This window comes from Chelonia mydas, chromosome 9, assembly GCF_015237465.2.
Source record: "Chelonia mydas isolate rCheMyd1 chromosome 9, rCheMyd1.pri.v2, whole genome shotgun sequence".
Lineage (NCBI taxonomy): Eukaryota > Metazoa > Chordata > Testudines > Cheloniidae > Chelonia > Chelonia mydas.
Window position 1 is genome coordinate 26,983,616 of NC_057855.1, and position 21,820 is coordinate 27,005,435.

The 21,820-nt window shown below is 38.6% G+C and overlaps 2 protein-coding genes across 4 annotated transcripts in view; one reads left to right on the top strand and one right to left on the bottom strand.

Moving 5' to 3' along the window:
- Positions 1 to 21,820, bottom strand: part of MED12L (mediator complex subunit 12L) — a 330,957-nt gene that overhangs the window by 191,444 nt on the left and 117,693 nt on the right. The window lies entirely within an intron of this gene.
- On the top strand, positions 1,152 to 18,729 carry P2RY14 (purinergic receptor P2Y14). Of its 2 annotated transcripts, none has more exons than XM_027819831.3 (3): positions 1,152 to 2,373; positions 12,499 to 12,605; positions 15,441 to 18,729. In XM_027819831.3, exon 3 carries the CDS (start codon positions 15,465 to 15,467, stop codon positions 16,455 to 16,457), a length of 993 nt encoding a protein of 330 aa, XP_027675632.2. In that variant the 5' UTR covers positions 1,152 to 2,373; positions 12,499 to 12,605; positions 15,441 to 15,464; the 3' UTR covers positions 16,458 to 18,729. The 2 variants fall into 2 exon arrangements, with proteins under 2 accessions (XP_027675632.2, XP_037765568.1); XM_037909640.2 differs by lacking the exon at positions 1,152 to 2,373 and adding an exon at positions 3,502 to 3,553.

The following is a 21,820-nucleotide window of genomic DNA, read 5'->3' on the forward strand; positions in this document are numbered from 1 at the left end:
TCAAAAGGGCAACAAGGCAGTGGCAGGGAGTAGGGGAATGACAGAAAAATTAGAGGGATAGAAACAGACAAGTTAAAAGGGAGAAACAGTGCAGAGACAGGATACAAGGGGGCACATGCTAGGAGCACAGGCAGAGGGGGCAGGTAGGGTGGAAAGGGAAAGAAGGGTCTGTGACGACTAGATCATACTCCCCCCTTCCAGAATTTGGAATAGTCAACGTTTCTCATGAGTTGACTCTCATGAGTCAACATTAATCTGCTGTCTAGCAAATACCTGTGAAACCCACTGTCAAAGTTTTGCCTCAGCCACCTCTAGTGCTGGTCCACACAGAGAATAACAACCTGCTACTGCTATCGGTTACTCCACAGGTCAAGTGGCAGAGGTCTGTGCTGTGGATTTAAAGGCTTCAACCCTGCTGATGACCCATGTAAGGCTTGGTATGATTCCACATGACAGAATTTCTATTTTTTTCAGTTTGTTTTTTTAAAAACCTAGGAAAATATACACAGAAACTATGTTAAAAGAACATTGAGGTTGCAAAGCACCAAAAAGTGAGGATATGAGTTAAGGTTACCTGTGCAGCCTTAATTTGAACCCACGCTATTCCCTTGCACATATGCATTATGATAGTCTTTAATTAATGAGCACATACCATTTTTCCTTCAAGACCCTTACCTCTTTCAGTGCACAGAAAGGACGGTGCTCAGATAATCAGTCAGGGGTGCGTAGTGAAGGAAACAGTTGTCCACAGGACCCTGCCTCACTGCAGAAGTTGGAAGGTGTATAGTGAATGAGGCAAGAGGACTGCAGGAAAAGAGGATAGTCTCATGGTTAAGGAAGGTGAATGCTGCCCTGGAGAACTGGATTCTATCCCTGTCTCTGCCACAGAGTTTCTATGTGATGCTGGTGAAGTCCCGTAAACCAAAATTTTTTTAGGTGGCCACTAACTGAATGTTACTTATTTTGTAAGTGCCCAACTTGAGACGTGGGGTCAGATTTGCAAAAGCGCTGAATACTTACAACTGCAACCAAAATCTATGTGAGCTGTGCACTGAATATAAAATGCTATAGAAATGGTAGAGTAAAATCAGTCCCTAGGCATCTCAAGTTCAGCACCCAAAATTAGTAGTCACTCGACAATTTTGGCTTTAATCTGTTTCTCAGTTACTCATTGGTAAAACAGGGTAATATCACTTCCTATTTCATAGGAGTGTTGTGAAAATAACTTAATTAATGGTTGTGAAAAATTCTAATGTTACAGTAATGGACACTCATAGAAAAGCCCCTGAGGAAATTAGTAATTTTGTACTCAGAGCAAGGTTTGGATGCTGTGTAATAAATAAGGCATAGGATCACACACTGAATGGCAAGTATAAATGCAACTGAACAGCTAACCATTCAATGAACGTACTATCCATCCTGTGCACTGAATTATGCAGAAGGCTTTGGGGGGGAAATGGTCATCATAATGCATATGCACCAGGGGACCAAACTAAGGTTGCACATTTGGCATTTCCTAATTTTTTGTTATCGCATGACTTTGCAACAACAACATTGTTTTTATTTTTTTAAAATGAATGTAATACATATTTAATGTGAACCTGGGAGGAAAAAATACAAGAGTAAGTTTTGAGGACGAAGGGGAAAAAAAGAATGTTTTTTGAGCTTTCCAAGAAAATAACTAAAAAGTGAAAATCAAATGTAAGGAATGCATGCTTTTGTATCATCATTAATTTTAGAGGTTTTGTGGTTGATCTGGGAGCCTACCAGTGAAGCATGTGGAGAGGGAGGCAGGCAAGAAGATTAGAGAAATCATAAGATGTAAAAAAAAAAAAAAACACCCCAAAGATGTATCATGCTTTTCCCCAAAGTAAATATTTGTGATTTTCGCAACACACTCCAAGCAACTGCAGTGCAACCCATGACCTCCAGTTTAGAGCACTTCCACTAATAAATACGGAAGCTATTTAGTAACTTCTTAGAGAAGGTCACAGCTAGGCATGAGAACAATTTTTGTAAAAAAAAAAACAAACTCCACTTTGTTTAGTGTTTTGCCAAACTTTGCAAATTTGTAACTTCTGAATACAATTCAATGCTGATCCTCCTGGAAATACATCTAAGTATAATAAAATAGTACTGGCATCTGCAGTACTTGACATTTAAAAACCACATTTGGTCAAGCATTAAGACAGCGTGAACCAGCCTTTAAATACTTCAGTTTGGGAACTAAAGCAGCAGTTCCAAGCACTACCACTACTTAAGAAGATTATGCAGAAAACAGAGTGAAGCATATTTCAGTCAAGAACTGAGAGTATATCTGATTGCTAAGGAACAACATTAATGGATACCACAGAGAAGGTTACACAATAATTGGTGAGTGAAAGAAAACGCTATAATTTAAAACTTTTTGCTGTAATATATTCCAATACATTTGTATATGCTTTCTCCTGAAATATATTTGTTTAGCCTTAAATTAGCAACAAGAATCATATGTAAAATTTTATATTTAATTGCTTGTCCTATTAAAAGATCATTTTAATTTCACATCTTTTAAAAAATATATTTTGTACAATCCTACATTTGTTAATATACAAACATTTATAAGCATTAGTTAGATGTGTTTAAGAAAATGCTTTAAAATGATAAAGTGTGAACAAAAAGAAAAGGAGGACCTGTGGCAACTCAGAGACTAACAAATTTGTTTGAGCATAAACTTTCGTGAGCTACAGCTCACTTCATCGGATGCATTCAGTGGCATCCGAAGAAGTGAGCTGTAGCTCACGAAAGCTTATGCTCAAATAAATTTGTTAGTCTCTAAGGTGCCACAAGTCCTCCTTTTCTTTTTGCAGATACAGACTAACAGGGCTGCTACTCCAAAAATTGTGAACAGGAAACATTCACGTAGTATGCAAAGCTATTATAATATCAGTAGTCATAGGATTGCAACTATAGTACAAAGAGCAAACAAAAAAAACCAGGCTATCATCTCCCCTTCTATTAACAATGGTACTCATAATGGCACTCTAGAATAGCATACATCTATTCAGATAAGGACTCATAGACCATTGTTTCAGAGTAGCAACCGTGTTAGTCTGTATCTGCAAAAAGAACAGGAGTACTTGTGGCACCTTTTCGTTTTGTGGCACCTTAGAGACTAACAAACTTATTAGAGCATAAGCTTTCATGGGCTACAGCCCACTTCACTGGATGCATAGAATGGAACATATAGTAAAAAGAAATCTATATACATACAGATAAGTTGGAAGTTGCCATACAAACTGTAAGAGGCTAATTAGTTAAGATGAGCTATTATCAGCAGGAGAAAAAACTTTTGTAGTGATAATCAAGATGGCCCATTTAGACGGTTGACAAGAAGGTGGGAGGATACTTAACTTAAGGAAATAGATTCAATATGTGTAATGACCCAGCCACTCTCAGTCTCTAGTCAAACCCAAGTTAATGGTATCTAGTTTGCAAATTTATTCAAGTTCAGCAGTTTCTCTTTGGAGTCTGTTTTTGTGATCATCTAGTCTTACCGCCTACAGATATACAGGTAAGGACTTTTCCATCTTTATATGTAGTTTTAAGATTTATTTCCTAAAGTGTGGGTTTTTGTTTGTGGTGTTTTTTCCCTTTTCTTCTTTTAAGCAGTGCTTCCCACCACCCCTGCCCCAGATTTTCATTTAGTTTTCTGTGATCAATAGAACATAAATATTAAAAATTAAGGATGGTTGCCATTGTCTGATGCTTTTAATATTAAGTCAAGGAGTTTTATGAAAATAGTTAGATGTATTATTCAACAGACATGAAATTATAAAAAGGAATATTTTTAATTCCTTCTCATCTGTAATTTTTTAAAAAATACCTCTTGCATCCTCAAATATTCGCTTTCAAGGACAATAAAAATGTTAATGCATACAAAGTATTTTACATGGCTTAAAGGAACCAAAATTTTGATATGGCTGATATTTCTAAAAGCCAAATATCTCTCTTTAATCTTCTGATGTTGAGGGTCAGGATCATCATGTACACACTACATGCCCATGTCAACTTTTCCTCTTACTCCTCCTACTTTCCAATTAATGAAATACCTTGTGGCTGACTGCATAAGGGAGTTTTTTAAAGCTTAATTCATATATTGGAAATAAGTCCAATATTTAGGCTAGATGCTACAAAGAGCTCTACATGCAAACAAAGGGGACCCCTGAAGTGCCACTGACTTCAGTGGGTCTCCCTGCAAGTACAGGAGTTTGCACAGATCCACAAATAAGCATTTATGATTAAAGGGCTAGATTTAATTACTTTAGAGCCTAATATAAAATTCAGAAACAAGAACAAAACTAACTCTCCAGAAAGAAAATGATAAAAATATATACTGATCTAGAGATCAGTAAAATGAGACAACGTCACATCTATCTATTTTCCCTGGAGGGAGAGTCAAAGAGAGGGAGACATATATACACACTGGGAATGTGGCTGTTTATACAAATGCTGATTACATGTATAATGGTGGGCCAAATTCCATGCTAATTTACACTGTTAAGTAGTCCCATCAATTTCAACGAAGGTCCCTGATCTTAAATTAGTGCAGAATTTGGCCCTATCTGACTGCAGCAAGCTCTGATCCATCTACAGTGTAAAGTACTTTACAGTGGTGCTGCATCCTATCAACTTCTACTTTACAGTAGTAGTCATAGGGAACAGAGTAAGGAAACATGTAGCAGTATCAATAAGGAAAACTAAGGAGATTGACTAGCTCAGTGTCTTATCCTTCTGAACCTCAAGTCCTTTTCCCTCAGAAGGTATAATCTCCATTACCTATGATCGACACCTGCACATGCCAATGTATTAAAAAGAAAATATGGACACTTAACACAAACTATTGTATTAACAATTTTACTTGATTACTTAAAGCCTGGAAGTGCTGAACACACAACTCCAGTTGAAATCCATGGGAGCTGCAGGTGCTCAGCACCTCTGAAAATCACGCAAGCCATCTAATTAAATTTCCTGTATTCTTCCAAGCCATCATCAGTTGTTTGATCTAGCAGGACATAAAAATGACTATATACAGCATCACTAACTTGACTGAATAGCTAAGGTAGCAACCTTGGGGGTAGGGGGAGGAAAACAGAACAAAACCTCAGTCCACATTTTGCCTGAGAATTGCACCAGAGTTAAAGTAGGCAAGGAGACATGCCCACACTAGCTTTAATCTAACTAGCGTAGGTAACAATAGCAATGAAGTTGTTGCAGAACAGGCTAGCCACCTCAGTAGAAGGCCACTAGGGACTCTTGGTACATATTTAGGCAGCTGACCCATGCCAGGGTCCATGTCACCACATCTTCACTGCTAGAATTAAAGCTAGCGTGGGTAGGTGTATCCACACTGCAATTACACCTTAATTTGTGGTATAGACATATACTTAGACACACAGATATTTTAAACCTGTCTGGAAATTGGCATTCATTTACAATCCTGACAATAGTGAATCCCAGGGCTATAGATATTTACTGTTGGGCATAGTGCCTACTTATGTGAGAGGTTAATGGGACTACTCAAAGGAGTAGTCCTTCCAAAACTGAGCTGTAAGGTCTGGCCTGCACTGCCTCTAATTTATATTCTCAAATCACCAGCTGCAGGGAAGGGCACTATCCCTGGTGGTAAGCGTTTGCAGAAACCGTGACCAAGCTTATAAATTCAGTACCTCACCCATACAAGGAATCAAAAACACACACATTTGATAGTGGTTTAGTGACACAGGCCAAGGATCAAATGAGTCATGGAAAATGAACTACCTTCTCACGCTTAATGGTCCCTCCTGAAAACGGTAGCCAGATAACATAGAAAAGTGAAGAATTAAAATCTTCGAATGGTATCTCCATGTTTGTCAATCAGCAGTATTTTTTTAAAAGAGATTTTGCGTTGAACATGTTTATGTACTTGCTACAGTCTCTCAATAATATTTTCTACCTCTTATGGAGAGAAAACTTATTTTGACTTTTCTGGCATCCTATAATTTGATTGACTGATTATTCCCCATTTTCCCTTTTTATGGCCTTGAAATTTGTGACAGCCAAGTGGAATGACCAGCTAATACAAACACAGAATATTTTAAATGGTTGAAGTAATACATAGTATTATTTTATATATTCTTTCACCCTCCTTGGTATTAAAATACAGATGTTGCCTTGTGGCAAAAGTTGTAATGAGATCAGAAAAAACAATATGAATTTATTCTCTTAGCAAAGGAAATAGCAAGAAATTATTGATCACTAAAACATATAGTACTTTTGACTTGTATGAAATATGAAAAAGCACACCTGACAGAGGAAGCTGAGCAAGATCTGATGATCTGAGGCCCACAATTTCAAATAAAATAATTATTTTCTATACTACAGGCGTGCCTAATGGATCCCAATCAACAATTGGGTCTCTAGAATGCTGGGTATTGTAAAAACATGTACCAAGACACGGTCCATGCCCCACAGAGCTTACAATCTAAGTATAAGATGAGAGGCAACAGGGGGATACAATGAAAGATGGAGGGAACACAAGGGCTTAATGAGACTATTAGGAAAAGTGTGATAAGCAGTTGTCACCAGCTGCCTAGCCATTTACAAATGCTTACAAATTGATGAACAAAACCTGTTGCTGACACACAAAATTAATACTAGTCTCTTACATTAAAGAATAACATGACCAGGCTAATCTTTATTAACTGAAGGAAAAGTTTTTTTACACTACAAGCTTCACTTACCAGGTGTAAAACCAGATTTTTAATATCACTGTCTTTGGACAGCAGTCATCAGGGTGCAAGGTGTTTTATATGTTTGATTATGAAAATAAGAAACTAGTGTAAACACGAACTGAAAATGGTTATTCCATTATTGAATTCGTCCTTAGGGAAGCAGGACCAAACTATGCACAGTTGAAGAATTTGGAGAGATTTTTATGCTAAGTTACGTAAATCTTCATTGATCATTACCAGCCCTAGCTAGTGTAATATATGCACACTATGCACAGGGTATGTCTACATTGCACACCACTGGTGGCGGTGTGCAGGCTACGTGTAACCATATGCTGCAGGCTGCATCCACGCTGCAGTGCAAGCTACATGTGACAGTGAAAGACTCTGGCAGTAGGGAAAGACTCCAGTGGTGGGGAGCCAGCAGGACACTCCACTCCTAGAAACAGCAGTGTAGTGTAGATGGGGGAGGCACCGCGTGGGCCTGTAGAGAGCTATATAGGGGACATACCCTAAGACTTCAAGTGTGTCTTTACTCACCTAAGCAGTGCCTCACCATCTACACTGCTACTTATACCCGTACTGGGGGAAGAGGGCTGTGCAGTGCATGTATTCTACATAAGGGAATATCTGCACTGCACACTCCTGAAGAGAAGCATGGCTAAAAATGGTGTATCAGCATGCTGCTGAAATAACTGTACATCCATGAAACTGTAAAACTAATGAGTTATGATAAAACCATAATGAAGCTATGGTGGGATCTTAAATTTTTAGCATATCACGATAAGGAGTTAGAAAATTCAGAGACGAGGAAAGAGCTAGGTTTACTTAATATAATGTTGTTGGAGACTGGGGTTTTAATGAGCCAAGGGGATATTGTAGACCTTCTCTACTTTAAGAAAACAACATATTACTGAATGTTTTTCATCAATAGATCCTCTCTCATCCTTTATCCTCAAAGGCCATGTCCACACTAGGGGAAAAGGTGCAGTTCTAAACAAACATGTTAACACACATTAAAATCCTACTGTAGACAATGCAGTTGTGCTTTTAACTCAAGTTAGTCAGTCAAGGTAAACCATGCTTTTTCTGTAACTATGTTGGATCTATTTTGTCGCATGTATTTTGTTCCTAAAATCTCATGCTTCAGCACTTCAGCTGGTTGCTTGTAGGGGTCAGGAAGAACTCTTCCACTGAAATGTATTCTTTGGGGGTGGGGGGAAGAAGAGAGCGTCTCCTTTGTCTGAAGCTTCAGAGATGGCCACAACTGGAGATGAGACACTGGTCAGGGTATGCCAGTGCTCTGAGGTGGTAGAGAGAATTTTCTCTCACACAGGTACTTGGCAGCCTGGTCTTTGCTCACATACGCAGGGTCTAACTGATAGCCATAAATCAGATTGACAGTGATATGGGTGGGGGAGGGTTCACCTTCTTCTACAGTGTGGGGCATGGGGTCACTTGCCAGAGAACATCTGGGTATATTCCACTTCTTCAATTCCCTGCCATTCCAGGGGCTTCTGGCACTGGTGAACCTCAGTACTTCCTATTTTCTGCCTGTGGCACATAATAGTTTAATCTCCTATGGTCTGTAACACTTTGGTCTAATTTCACTTGCTGAGTTCAGTGTGTGGATGTGGGGTGCTGTTGGTGGCCTGTAATATACAGGAGGTCAGACCAAATGATCTGGTGGTCCTTGCTGGCCCTAAACCATTTTCAATACCAAATGAGGCAGGCCAGGGAGAACACACTGCTAAACATCCAGAATAGTTCGTTTTTCTCCTGGAGGCAGGTCCATAAAGAACTGGCTAGTGTGTACGCGTACCATGGCTCTCTGCTAAAGGGAATCAGAATCACTCAGCTGCTAATAAAGGCCTTAGATTGGCAGGCGACTAAAGGGTAGTCTCATTTAGCTGAAGCGGTCAGGGCCTGGATTTTCAGGACAGGATGATCTGAGCTCTATCCCCAGGCACTCAAGCACCCAAGGTCGGCTGAGGTCTGCACATACTCCAGGGCACCTCCTATGTTCCACACTATGATACAGTATTTTAAAATTTTAAAATTAGCTATACCTCAAAATATGGATTCCAGCGTAATTTGTAACTGCTGTATAATGTTTATGGCTTTTTTTTAAAAAAAACTCTACTTCCTTTGTATCTAAGTTCTCATGACACCAAAGCACTCAAATTTAACATTCGGCATGGTCTTGCCACCCTGGGTAGACATGTTTTCCCATTCAGAGAGGATTCCACCACCACCAACTATTGCCAACAATTCTTGCACCCATGAATCGTATAGCCTATTCACTGATCAAGCAGCTGCACTAGTTTCCAAAAATAGCCTGCTAACGTCTTCTGTAGCTATAGAGCAGCCATTTGCAGCAGGATGAGAAAATTAATGCTTAAAAATCAGGGAAGAGAGCAGAAAAAAAATTTAGTTTTTCATCTCACATATAGAAGTCAAAGGTTATGTTACTTGCCTGACTGTTTGCACAAATCTTGTTTGGTACTCAGTAAAAAGGAGGTTATGAACTATATGTTTAGATTTCTGAATTTGACAGACAAGTTGTATGTGTCTCAATGGTTTTGGAATCCATGTTTGGTGGGGATAAGGCGTTTAAATATAGAAGGAATACAAACATTTTAATCATGTAGCTGCATAAAACTTTCCTTTCACATTTTTGGCAAGACTATAAAATGAACTGGCAGCCCAAAAAGAAGTGGGTATTTATATGCTTGACCAAATCAAACTTTTGTGAACTCAGCTTGTCAATTTTGCTTTCTTTGTACAACCAACTAATGTATGTGCATGATATACAAACTACATCATGTTATGTGGAACATGCATTTAAAACAATTATGCAAGCATGTAATCTTTACATGAGAAATTAGAACACACCATTTTAATATGTATATGAGCAAATGCCAGGACAGAAATTGCATGATAGCTGTAATATATGAAATATGGTGCTTATTAACAATAGCATAGATTCAGACAAAGGCCAGAATCTTGGCATATTTTAGCCCTAAACATTTAGAGCATGTCAGACGGCAGATGGAGTTTCTGTGTTTCACACAGGTTGAGTATCTACAACAGCAAACCAGTCAGATAACCACAAACTTTTGATAAGGGGTGAAGTAATTTCCTCTTTTACCATTTTGTTCCATTTTATACGCTTTCCACTTATGTGTAACAGAGACAGAGTAGATCATGCCAGATTATGTCATACAGTATCAAGGTATAATCTTATTAGATAAATTTAAAAGTGTATTAATTAAGGTTTAAGAAATTATATCAGAAAATTAAACCCATCTAAAAGCATTCTCTTAATAGACGCTTTCAGTTTGAGAATGTCTCATTGCCTAGGCAACCTGACCACAAAGTATTATACAGTTCAGGCGATGCTGTCTATTTTAAATAGAAATAAATATTTATCATATTAATCTAACAGACGTATATCTAACAAACTGTTTGTTTTGTACTAAATAAACTGATACATTGAAATGGTATGTTGAGAAGTCAATATGAAGTTAAATCTTTTAAAGCCTAAGTGATCACAAGGCCTGATTATCTGTGTGGCAGTTGCACAGAGTTTCACATATGAACTGATCCTACTTGGATCTATATTTAAAGATCCATAGTTCCATGTTGATACCAAAACCACCACCCAGACTAATGTAGAACAAGGATAAAAGTTTGTCTTTGTAACAAGACTGTAATGAGACCTTGAATTAATTGAACTCATTTATTTATCTCTTGAAAATTGTAACATCCCATGTTGAGCTCAATTTTCAGCATTGTGAATGCTATCATCTGATCATCTTTATTTTGCTTTTCATAATTTCTCATTTGCTTTCAAAGCTATTTTGGTTAATAAAACTCAAATTCATAATAGTTGTATAGTCTGTACTTTATGTAAGGAACACAAATCCAAAGAACCAAGACAAAGCTCGTAAAGGTAACTGGTTAATTAAATTTGCTAACCAATGTGTGTATTATAATCTTTCTCACACAACAAATTTACTAGCAAGGAAAGACACAATTTTCCTACCTTCAGTTGGCTTTATATCACCCTCACCTCCAACATAACTGACAGAGACAGATCCCTCAACCACACACATAAAATCAAATGGCAGACAGCATAAGTTTCCCAATGAACCACTATCTTGGATAAGAAAAAACCACACATATAGGCGTCAATTCTAAGCTTAGTACAGACTGTTTCTACCTAAATATAAGATAAAAATTAAAACCCCAATCAATACTGGCACTAAGATATTCCTGTTGCGGAGGTGTGAGGGACAGCTATTGAACAAGTATGAAGGACTGCACATCCCCTGCATGTGGTGGGGCTGGGCTCTGTGCCACCTTCACATGAGCCACCACAGAGCAGCAGTGTATGCAACGGAAAGTGGGAGGACATGGCCAATGGCTTTGTGGTTCCAGAGGTTCAGTTGCCACCAACTTCCCCATAGAGAGGAGGAGAGCAGCAGCAGCTGCACAGGGGCATATCTATTTTTTGTCAAAACATAGGAGGGTAGAAAATGATGAATTACTTGAGAGAAAATGAGGAGTTATTTAGTGGAGCAGCTATGGTGCTGAGGCCATTACATTAGGACCTTTTATACTGGATCACTACATAAGATATTGCTTTTTAATTTTATTTTTGAAGAGTGGTGGTGGCATGCATCAAGTCACAGAAACTTGCTACGCATGTTAGCCAGCCTAAAAATGATATATTTGAAGCACCGTCCAGACAGCTGTAAATGCAGATGCACATTTATAAACAATAAAGATGTACAGTACAGAATTCTAGCATCATCTTCAGAGGATACCCAAACCAAATGTTCAATATATGATCACAGTGATTAGTGAAAAGCAAGATACAGCCTTGGCAACAAGAACTACACAGGCTGTTTTAAGAACTTCTGGTCAAGGACAACAGTTTCCAATACCAATGAGCAAAAAAGGATAAAGTCTGTTTAGGCATTATAGCTCTCACATGAGGATAGAAACAGGGTACCAACTAAGTGGATTTTCTAATGCACTATTAAAAAAGGATAATTAATATAGTAGTTTTAGTGTTAAGTGTTCTACATTTGTGATAGAGCTTTTAAAAACTGACATTAGCTGAAGACTTTTTTTTTTTTTTTAATTTAAAGTAAGAGGGAGAGGGATGAGCTGCTAGTGCTATATGCTGGGGCCAGGAAACTTACAGGACTCCAGCCCAGCTCGTCCCTCTCCTCCCCGAAAATGTAGTGAGCTCTTACCTCATGTTGTGTCCACACAGAAGGATATGGGACTCTGGGGCTATATATACACAACACCCCCTGTCAATAGCTGCTCCAATAACTCCCTGGCTTTCCAATGTAGCATGGGCCTGGCTCTTAGAATGTTCATAGTTAGTTATTCTGAGGCACTACCAAAATTTTCCTGAGGAACATAAGCCAAAGCAAGGAAATGACTATGTTTATCAACTTATAATTCAGTTAAACCTGAATGGAATCTCACACGATGTGCAAAACAGAAGTCTCTAGCCCTGGGCCTTTGTCTCTGCCAAATTTTAAAGGCCTGCTACAAACAATGGAAGTGTTAGAGCTTCTCAATAAAAGGTCTCCACAATCTTTTATAATGTTAAATATTAGGCAAATTAAATACAGGGGTTACTGTCAGCTCCCCCTATAATACCCTTTAAGGAGATATGTAACCATTGACACACAACTAAACTGTATGTTTTTCATTTTATGTACAGATTACCCAAGAAAGGAAAAATCTCTGTCCCTTGGGATGCAAAACTCCCTCAGAACACTGACACCTCGGTAAATAACCGCTGCAACCTATCAAATCAGAAGAAGACAGGTAAGGATATGCCACTGGTTTCAGTTGACTTGCAGATTCTGTCCTGTGTGTGATTTCAATCACTCACTAGATATAGCCAGCTTGTATAGGCTAGATAATATATTTATGAACTATATAATTGTTAAAAGGAAACTGAACTAAGCACAAATTGAAAGTGTAATCTTCCTCTAAGGAATCCTCTGTCTTGGACTTAAGCGAGAGTCAAAATACAAAGCTCTTCTATACCCACCTCTTTGTGCCAACACCATCGAGACAACCCTCCAGAGTGTGCGGCATCTGCGCAAGGACCATCACCTGAACTTGCCCAAACTCTTTACTAGATACAGAACCACTAGCCATTAGCAAAATTCTTGCGCATATAGCTCATTTTCTATGTAGCACCCAAATATTTCCAAGGCACTTGACAAACATGACAGCTCCCTGCTTAGAAGAGCTTACAGTCTAAACAGAAAAAAAACAGTACAAACAAGAGTTTAGGGAAGAGGACAGTACCCAAGGACTACAGTTTTTCAAACACAGATGCCTTAATACCTAAATAAAAGTGGTCTGATTTTCAGAGATGTTGAGCATATGCAACTCCCATCAATTTAAAATGAGCCTACAAATAAGGCAATGTTTAGGCGCTTAAATAGGGATTTAGGTATCTAGCTTTAGCCATTTCAGTTGGGGAAATTGTAGCAAGTTTTTTTTAAATCTTCCTATATTTGATAATTCCTTCCCAAGCTCTAGGTGAATTAACCTTATGACCCTTTAATGATCCTCCCCATCTATTAACATTCTGACTATAGGTTTCAGAGTAACAGCCGTGTTAGTCTGTATTCGCAAAAAGAAAAGGAGGACTTGTGGCACCTTAGAGACTAACCAATTTATTTGAGCATGAGCTTTCGTGAGCTACAGCTCACTTCATCGGATGCATACTGTGGAAATCGCAGAAGACATTATATACACAGACACCATGAAACAATACCTCCTCCCACCCCATTCTCTCTCTCTCTCTCTCACACACACCCCTCTTTTCCCAACTAAAATTGACAGCTAGAGTTTAAAGTTGTTTACAGTTGAATGTGTGTCTACTAGGAAAAGATTTAACTGTGGGCCTCTGAACCTATCACTGGGAGAATCTGGGACCCGTGATATACCATATGCCATCCTATTCCAAGTTAAAGGTGACTGATTTAAAACCTGACAATCTCTCTGTAAACCGGATGTTTCAAATACAGTATGCAAAAAGTGACCCAACTGTGCAGTCCTATTTCTAAGAAAATTTCCCATGTTGTGTATTTAAAATGACCATGAGCTTGTGTCTGAGTTCCAGCCTCCCACGCACAGGAATCCCATGGATCTGCTATTCTTAACTTTTGGTTCACTTGTGACCATTGCAAAACAAACTTATGGCAACAAGCAAAAGCTTTACTTTCAAAGGGACACCAGAGAGCTTTATTTTCTCAGTTGTTCTTAAAGTTTTAGTTTGCCAAATACAGCAGCAATATACAGTATTGGTTACTCAGTTCCCAACAAGGACAATAGACCCATATAAACCTTCTGTCAAAGCAGAGCAGGCAGCAGATGTGATTTCCTGGAGCCCATGAAGAAATGATCTATGTTTTAATTTGGGGAGCCTTAGAAGACACTTTTAGCTTACACCTTATGCTAGTGTACAAATGTATCTTTATAATTGTGCCACTAACAACTAAGATAGAGCAAGCTGTGCTAGTTGCACTTAAGGCTTTCCTTCAACAGAACGTAAGGAATGCTGGCACTATGCCTCTTGTTTACAAGTGCAATATACAGAATATAAAATTTGCTGAAGCAACATTTCTCTCCCTCACACATTCTAACAACATACAGGATATCTATAGTATACCAGCCTTAGAGTTCAGAACTCCAGACCTTTGTAACTGCATATATCTGCACTCATTAAACCACATATACTGTGCTCCAAATCCTGTTCCCAGTACCTAGCCCAAGGAACTGGAGTTGGTATCTCCATGGGGCCATGACAGGAAGAAAGCCTACTCCCCAGGTAATATAGTATCAACTGAGTAACTCTCCAGCTGCTACTCCAGCCTCAGGACTGGAGCAGCCCCTACAGCCCTCGTGAGCAACGGATCTGGGCAGGAATATATTCATCAATCTTGTCTCCACTACATAACAAAAAACAGGAGACCTCCTCTAAGCACCTGAAATCATGCCTTACATATTACTCCTGCAGAACAGAACTTCATAGATTCTGCTGTGTCTGGAACCATCCATGCTTAGAGGGTGCAACTTTGTAGTACACTGAAGGGGAAAAAAGTGAAATATTTCAGTGTTTTAAAAATATAATAATTTTGTTAAAGTGAAAATGCAACATGCACTTGAGGTGCTGGGAAATCAGTGGTGCTGAAAATTTAAAAAAAAAACAAGCCTTCTGTTCCACCTTTTCTTCTAACATAAGTAATGTTGTAGGTAGGCTTTTCTTCCAGTAGACACCCAAAATTTAGATCACTAAGTGAATGATCACCTTGGTATTTTAACTAGACCATCCCACAATTTTCCCCACTTTTTTTGCAATAAGCCTGTCTCAGAGAAAGGCATCAAGGACTTAGAGAATCTATTGTTTTCTTATTTAAAACAATACTATTCCCTCATAGAGCCAAAAGAGTGAACCAACACCAGTGATTAGACATTTATACTAAGCACATTTATTGGAAATGATATTTACTTCAGTTCCTGAAAAGCATCCTGATGATACAGCAAAGGACATCAATGTTAATTTTATAATAATGGAAACAACTTGAACATGAAAACATCCAATTTATCTTGCTGGTAAAACTGTTTTCCCTCTGCTTTCAGGAACACAGACTAAAATATTCTAAGATGTCCAACTCAAGCGTAAACACTTCAGGAAACAACTGTACTTACAACTCAGCAGTAACTACTCACGTCATTCCACTGGCTTATGGATTCATTTTCATAGGAGGAATCCTGCTAAACGGTGTAGCAGCATGGATTTTCCTACATGTTCCTAGCAAGAAAAGCTTTGTCGTTTATCTCAAGAACATTGTTGCTGCCGACCTTCTTATGAGCCTGACTTTCCCCTTCAAAATTCTTAGTGATGCGGAAATTGGGCCTTGGCAGCTCAACGTTATTGTCTGCCGATATTCTGCTGTTATTTTTTACCTAAATATGTATGTTGGAATAACATTTTTTGGCCTCATAGGGTTTGACAGATACTACAAAATTGTAAAGCCTCTGCTTACCTCCTTTGTTCACACAGTTAATTACAGCAAGATTGTCTCTGTAGCCATATGGGCATTGCTCATGTTTTTATCACTGCCAAATATTATTTTAACTAACCAAAGTCCTACAGAGAAGAATTCCAAAAAGTGTGTAAATCTTAAAAGTGAGCTTGGACTACAATGGCATAAGGCTTCAAGCTATATTTGCCTAGGAATTTTCTGGACTGTGTTTCTTCTTTTAATCATTTTTTACAGTGCAATATCAAGAAAAATATATAGTTCCTACAGAAAGTTCAGGAGAAATTCAACAGTAACTAGGGAAAAAATCAATCGCAATATATTCAGCATCATGTTTGTATTTATCATTTGTTTTGTGCCATATCATCTTTGCAGACTTCCATACACATTAAGTCAAACTGGGTCTCAGTTCTCCTGTCAGTCAAGCAAAAATCTGTTCTATGCAAAAGAATTTACTCTGTTACTGTCCGCTGCAAATGTGTGCCTTGACCCCATTATTTATTTCTTTCTCTGCAAGCCCTTTAGAGAAAAGTTATACCAACAACTGCATCTCAAGTTGACAACTTCGGGTGAAATAGAAAACTCTAGATCCAGGAGGTCAAACACTACATGAAAGCGTAGTTATTTCATAAATTCACATATCCCTTATAAGATACAGTATGGAAAATTATTCCAGATTGCAAAGCAGTTAACAAAGGAATTGGACAAACGAAGAGCATGTGCAACAATAAACACAAGGTGTCAATTTAAAAAGCATTTCAGCTGTTCGTTTTCCATATTTAAAAGCATTACCACACACTGTACTATGCACTACTTCCAGATTACGTCAAACTATAACTTCTTATAATGGAATATATTAGATGTCTGAGGCCTAGGACAGGCAGGAGAATGACTGCATTAGAAAGCTGGCTATCCAGGCCAGGGTTCTATGTGAGTGGCAAGGATTAACCAGCAGAACTATGCAACAGCTGCAGCCCACTGGCCTCCATAAGCCAACCTGGAGCACATAAGAAGAGAAAGCTAGCAACAAGGGCTTGGGAGTGACTGAATAGCAAAGCTGGGCAAAAAATTTTGACAAATAGCTTATTCAACAAAAAAAATGCAGTTTCAGCTGCCTTCCAACTAGTCGTGAATTTGACATGAATAGTTTCGGGCATTCACAAAACAGCCAGAGGAAGGAGGAGGAGAAAGATGAGGAGGTAGTGACGCTCCTGCTGCTGGTGACGCTATCACCCACTCGTAACCTTTAGCCCAGTGGCGAGGGCGCTCATCTTGAATGTGGTAGATCCAGGTTCAAATTCTCACTATGGAACAGACTTTTTGATTCAAGAATTTCAACCCAAACTGATTTTTTCCCCTATTTTTTGCAACTGATGTTGAATTTAAAAAAAATCCGTTATTTGCCCAGCTCAGGGATGGAGGAGATCTTCTACCTCAGCAGCAGACTGTTTTGGAGTGGCTGGTAGAGACCAAGTCAGAGTACTCAGCCCCTGAAGGGAAGAGAGAGCCCTATATTAATCTCTAGCAAAATGAAGAGCTGAGATGACTGATTCTGGAGACAGTTCCACCCAGCCAACCGTAGGACAGTTGACGGACGATAGGAAAGAATAAAGGTGTAACATAGCTCAGATCCTCAAGGCTCTGCGTAGAGCTTGGGGAATCCTAGAATGATTTGGTGACAGGAGGTAATTTCATAGTTCATGAAAATCTATTTGAAACCTTTATCTAATTTAAGAGCAACAAAACTATAGGAATCTGTAAGAGTGATTCTCACAACCTACAGACAGTAACAGAAAATTATATCCTGTCTGTTTTTAGAAACCACCCTACTGAATGCTACAGCACAGATATGATATATTATTTTAAGCAGAGGATGGTTCTACAAACCTGTAGAAAAGTATTTTTCTACTAAATTCTACAGGACTTCATAATGAAGAAAGTATATTTTAATGGGCCTTTTTATAAGTCTCCCAGTCTACTGATTAACACACAAATCATTATTAAAATTCTGCTGAAACAGTTTAGCCCCATGTTTAATATGCTATTCTGCTTTGGAGTTAGATGTGAGGCCAATATTCTTGCATTTTGGACCACTGAGTACTGGGAAAATTTGAGAGGTCCCAATCTTATCCCTGTTTCTACAGGCTGAAATAATGCCTAGTGTATCATTTGCATACTCTCCAACGACTAGTTTCAAACAGCTCTATTCTCTCAGAGCACAGTCCTTTTTGGTAACATGCCCATTCACATTATTATATACAGTAGCTTGTCAAATCATTGGCTTACTCATACTATGCATAGCTGTACATTTTACAAGACAAATGGAAATGCATGCCAGCATATCAGAGAGTGGATTAAGTCCTTAGAAGAGACTGTCAATTTGCTCTAATACCAGGTATACACAGCAACTGCTGCTTATGTACAGAAAGGCGGAAATGAAATTTAAGGGAAAATGGTGACCCGCACAGATGATTTAGTAGATGAAAAACTAAACACCCATTCAGATCAGCAGAGACTGAGTCATTACTATATCTATGGTATGAACAAACACTGTCTAGCATGCAGTTTAGTCTGCACCAAAAAACCTGCAAAGCAAAGAGGCTGTGACTTCACTAACAGTGAATTTTTAGGAGGCAAGGAGAGTCTACTGAAACTAGCTGTTTGTACCTAAAACTCAGAGCTATTATTTTCTCTTTAAAACAGGACATTTGTGTACTTGGAAAGAATGATTTGGTATTTTGCTTTGTTTCATTGTTTTTCTTTGTACAAAGGACTGAAAACTACCCGTATTTCATTTATTTTTGTGTGTACATATATTTTATTGTGCATCTCGCATGTTTTATTGTGTTTATACTAAAAAAATAAAACCTCTCTTTTTCAATGCAGCTAGATTTGTTTGTTTGGATTTTATAATTTTACATGGGGAGTGGGCCAGTGAACGTAATGTTTATAAAAGATTCCAGATGACTCCTCTGGAAATGGAAGCTCTCCATTTTACTCTCTATGACTGGAAACAACATGAGTTTTTCCAATAGGGATCCTGCCAATTTGCCTTACCACTGTTCTGAAAGGACAGTCTCTCAGGATGAAAAGGTAGTTCATAACTGATATGCATTTTTAACTAAAAATAAGGCATCCTCGTGACAAGGCTATGGGCTGTATTGATAATCAGTACATAAATGCATTCACTGAATCCCTAATCTGTTTGTTGAGGCCATGTCTACCATGAACTGATTTGAGAGCACCAACCCACAGTAATGGCTTTTTGTCACTTTTGACCTATGCCAGATTTGCCCTAAGGGACTAGAAAGTAACCACCACATTTCTGGAAAACCATCTAGAGTCCCATTGATATTACTGTTTGAATTGGAAGTGGTCCCACACCAAAATCCCAGACCCTCACATCCCCACATTTTACAGAGGTTTAGATTTTCATCTGAATGTCACAGCTTGAGTCCATATCTAGTCTGAACTTTCTTTTAAGATCAGAAACAATATTTCTCATGTTACCTCAGGTCTCTTTGACACGTCAGTCTGGTTCCAGAACAGCGTATATAGAGAAACTGCACTGGTTCCATTGGTAGACTAATTCCCCCTAGCAATAGAAATCCAGATGTGTCAAGGAGGGGAATCTACTGGTTTGTGAGAGATTTTAATTTTATTATTGTAATTTATGGCAAGAGCACCTACTACCTTGCATAAGTGACCCTTTGTATATGCTGCATTATCTAAACAAAAGGGTCAGTGAAAGAGTACTGGTATAGTGACATGAAAACAGCTTCTGTCACCTGCCTTTGTAAAATCTCATCTTCATGACTAGAAAGTAATTTATGCAAACATATCTATATTCTGGAAAAATCTTTCCTCCCCACCCAAACAGGTTGACACGTTATCACTTTGAACGACTAGATACACGTTAGGGGGTTACAATGGAAAACATGCTGCTCGCTGTGCTTTTTTTTTTTTATATTGCCCTATTAAAAAACAATCCATCACTAGATAACTTTGATGCATAACAGTGCGTCCATAGCCTTTGAACCAACAATAGTTTGGTGTCTATACCGGGCACAAGTCTCAACCAGCCTGCCTATGAAACCTAGTTTTGCTCCCTTCCCATCACAGTGCTTTTCACTTTTACTTGGACTGAAAATAAGCTAAATAAACTGGAAAGGACAGGGCTTGCAGGTGAGGTCAGAAATGTATTCTACACTAAGGTGGTTAACTCTACCTCTGAAAGAAAGTGAGTCGCATACCTTCAGCAGACTATCTACCTACCCCAACTGCCTCCCCAGATGGCCACAAGTCTTGCAGTCATGCCACTGTCACCAACCATCCAAAGAGGGACTTACTTTCTATAATTCCTTCCACTGGTTCAGAACCAAACAGAAATGTGCCTGTTCACTTTAGGCTAGTGGTTCTCAAACTTTTGTATTGGTGACCCCTTTCACACAGCAAGCCTCTCAATGCGACCCCCCCCCCCAATACGTTTTTTTATAATTTAACGCTATTATAAATGCTGGCGGCAAAGCAGGGGCTTGGAGGTGGAGGCTGAGAGCTTGCAACTCCCACATAATAGCCTCACAACCCCCTGAGTGGTCACAACCCCCAGTTTGAGAACCCATGCTTTAGGTAGGTATATAAGCAATAGAAGAATTGTCTTCCTCATGACACCCTGGGCTCCACTATAATAACATGGTTGTGTTCCTTTTGAGAAGTAAGGGACTGAAATGTATTTTGTGCCTACTGCAGAGGTAACCATTTCTGTTCTCTTCCTGGGTAGAGGTAACATGCAGCATGAGAAGCCAAGGGAGATTTAAAGCATAAATGTGAAAATGAAGTTGCTCATAAGGTTTTAAACATAAATTTCTAAATGGAATTCAAAACCATCTTTTTCTTAAGATTCACTTGTTCAGCCACTCAAACTCTTGAGGAGATGACCTGATATGAGCACATATATCTGTCACATAAAACTCAGAAATGTAGAGTACATAAATCTCACACTAACTTATGCATCAGCTCATATACCTGCTCTAGCCTGTAGTGATAATGCACGAGCTACATCGGACAAACGTCAATGATCCCATTAACGTGCAATGGGTTATTTATGTTAATGTTTTGGACTGGAGCTTCAAATTCCCTCTCCACTAACAGAACACCACAGTTTTTCGGAAGCAAGGGCTAAACTCAGCAAATAGGAATTAATTTATGGAGGAAAGCTCATCCCAAACTCTGCCAACATAAAGGATGAAATCCTGGCCCCACTGAAGTCAGATGGGGAACTTCCACTGACTTCAGCATGGTCAGGATTTCACCCACAAATGACTGATTTTCTTAAGTTTTAATCATGCATCCTTTTTATGGAAGTATATTTAATAGGAACGTCTCTTAATAGATCAACTAATAAGGATCACTTACACAGCACTGCACATCTTTAAAGCACTGTGTAAACATGAATTAATTAAAAGTAATTAATTACACATTATAAAAACACTACACCATAGCCTGTCAGGGAAGATACTTGTGATCACGTTACGCAGCTGACATTAGCTGCCATGAAGTGCAGCACTAGGTCATTTACAGGCCCTGCTCATTACCATTTTTATACAGCAGCTTGGTTGCACACAGTGCAGTGTGCCAAACAAGAACTACGCCCCTCCCTAAGGAGATTACAGTCTTAAAGAGACAGGAGTTACACTGAACTACAAAATAATAATTTACCATTCTTTATGTTTAACTCAAAAAATTAAAGTCCATCCCTTCCCCTCAACCCCACAATAAATGTCCCTGCTCAAACTTCATATAACTCCCTTGTGGCAGGATCTAAATTTTTGATGTTTTTGTAAATATATTATGGGGTAAACAATGAATCTGTCAAACGAAAGTCACAAGACACAGTGTGCTGAAATTGCTAGTTAGTATATGTAGAGGTTAAAAATGTACAGAAAAACTTCTTTTTGCTCATTTCCCAAAAAGACG

Coding starts and splice junctions, on each gene's coding strand:
- P2RY14 (XM_027819831.3), top strand. CDS start 15,465: ATGTCCAACTCAAGCGTAAACACTTCAGGAAACAACTGTACTTACAAC.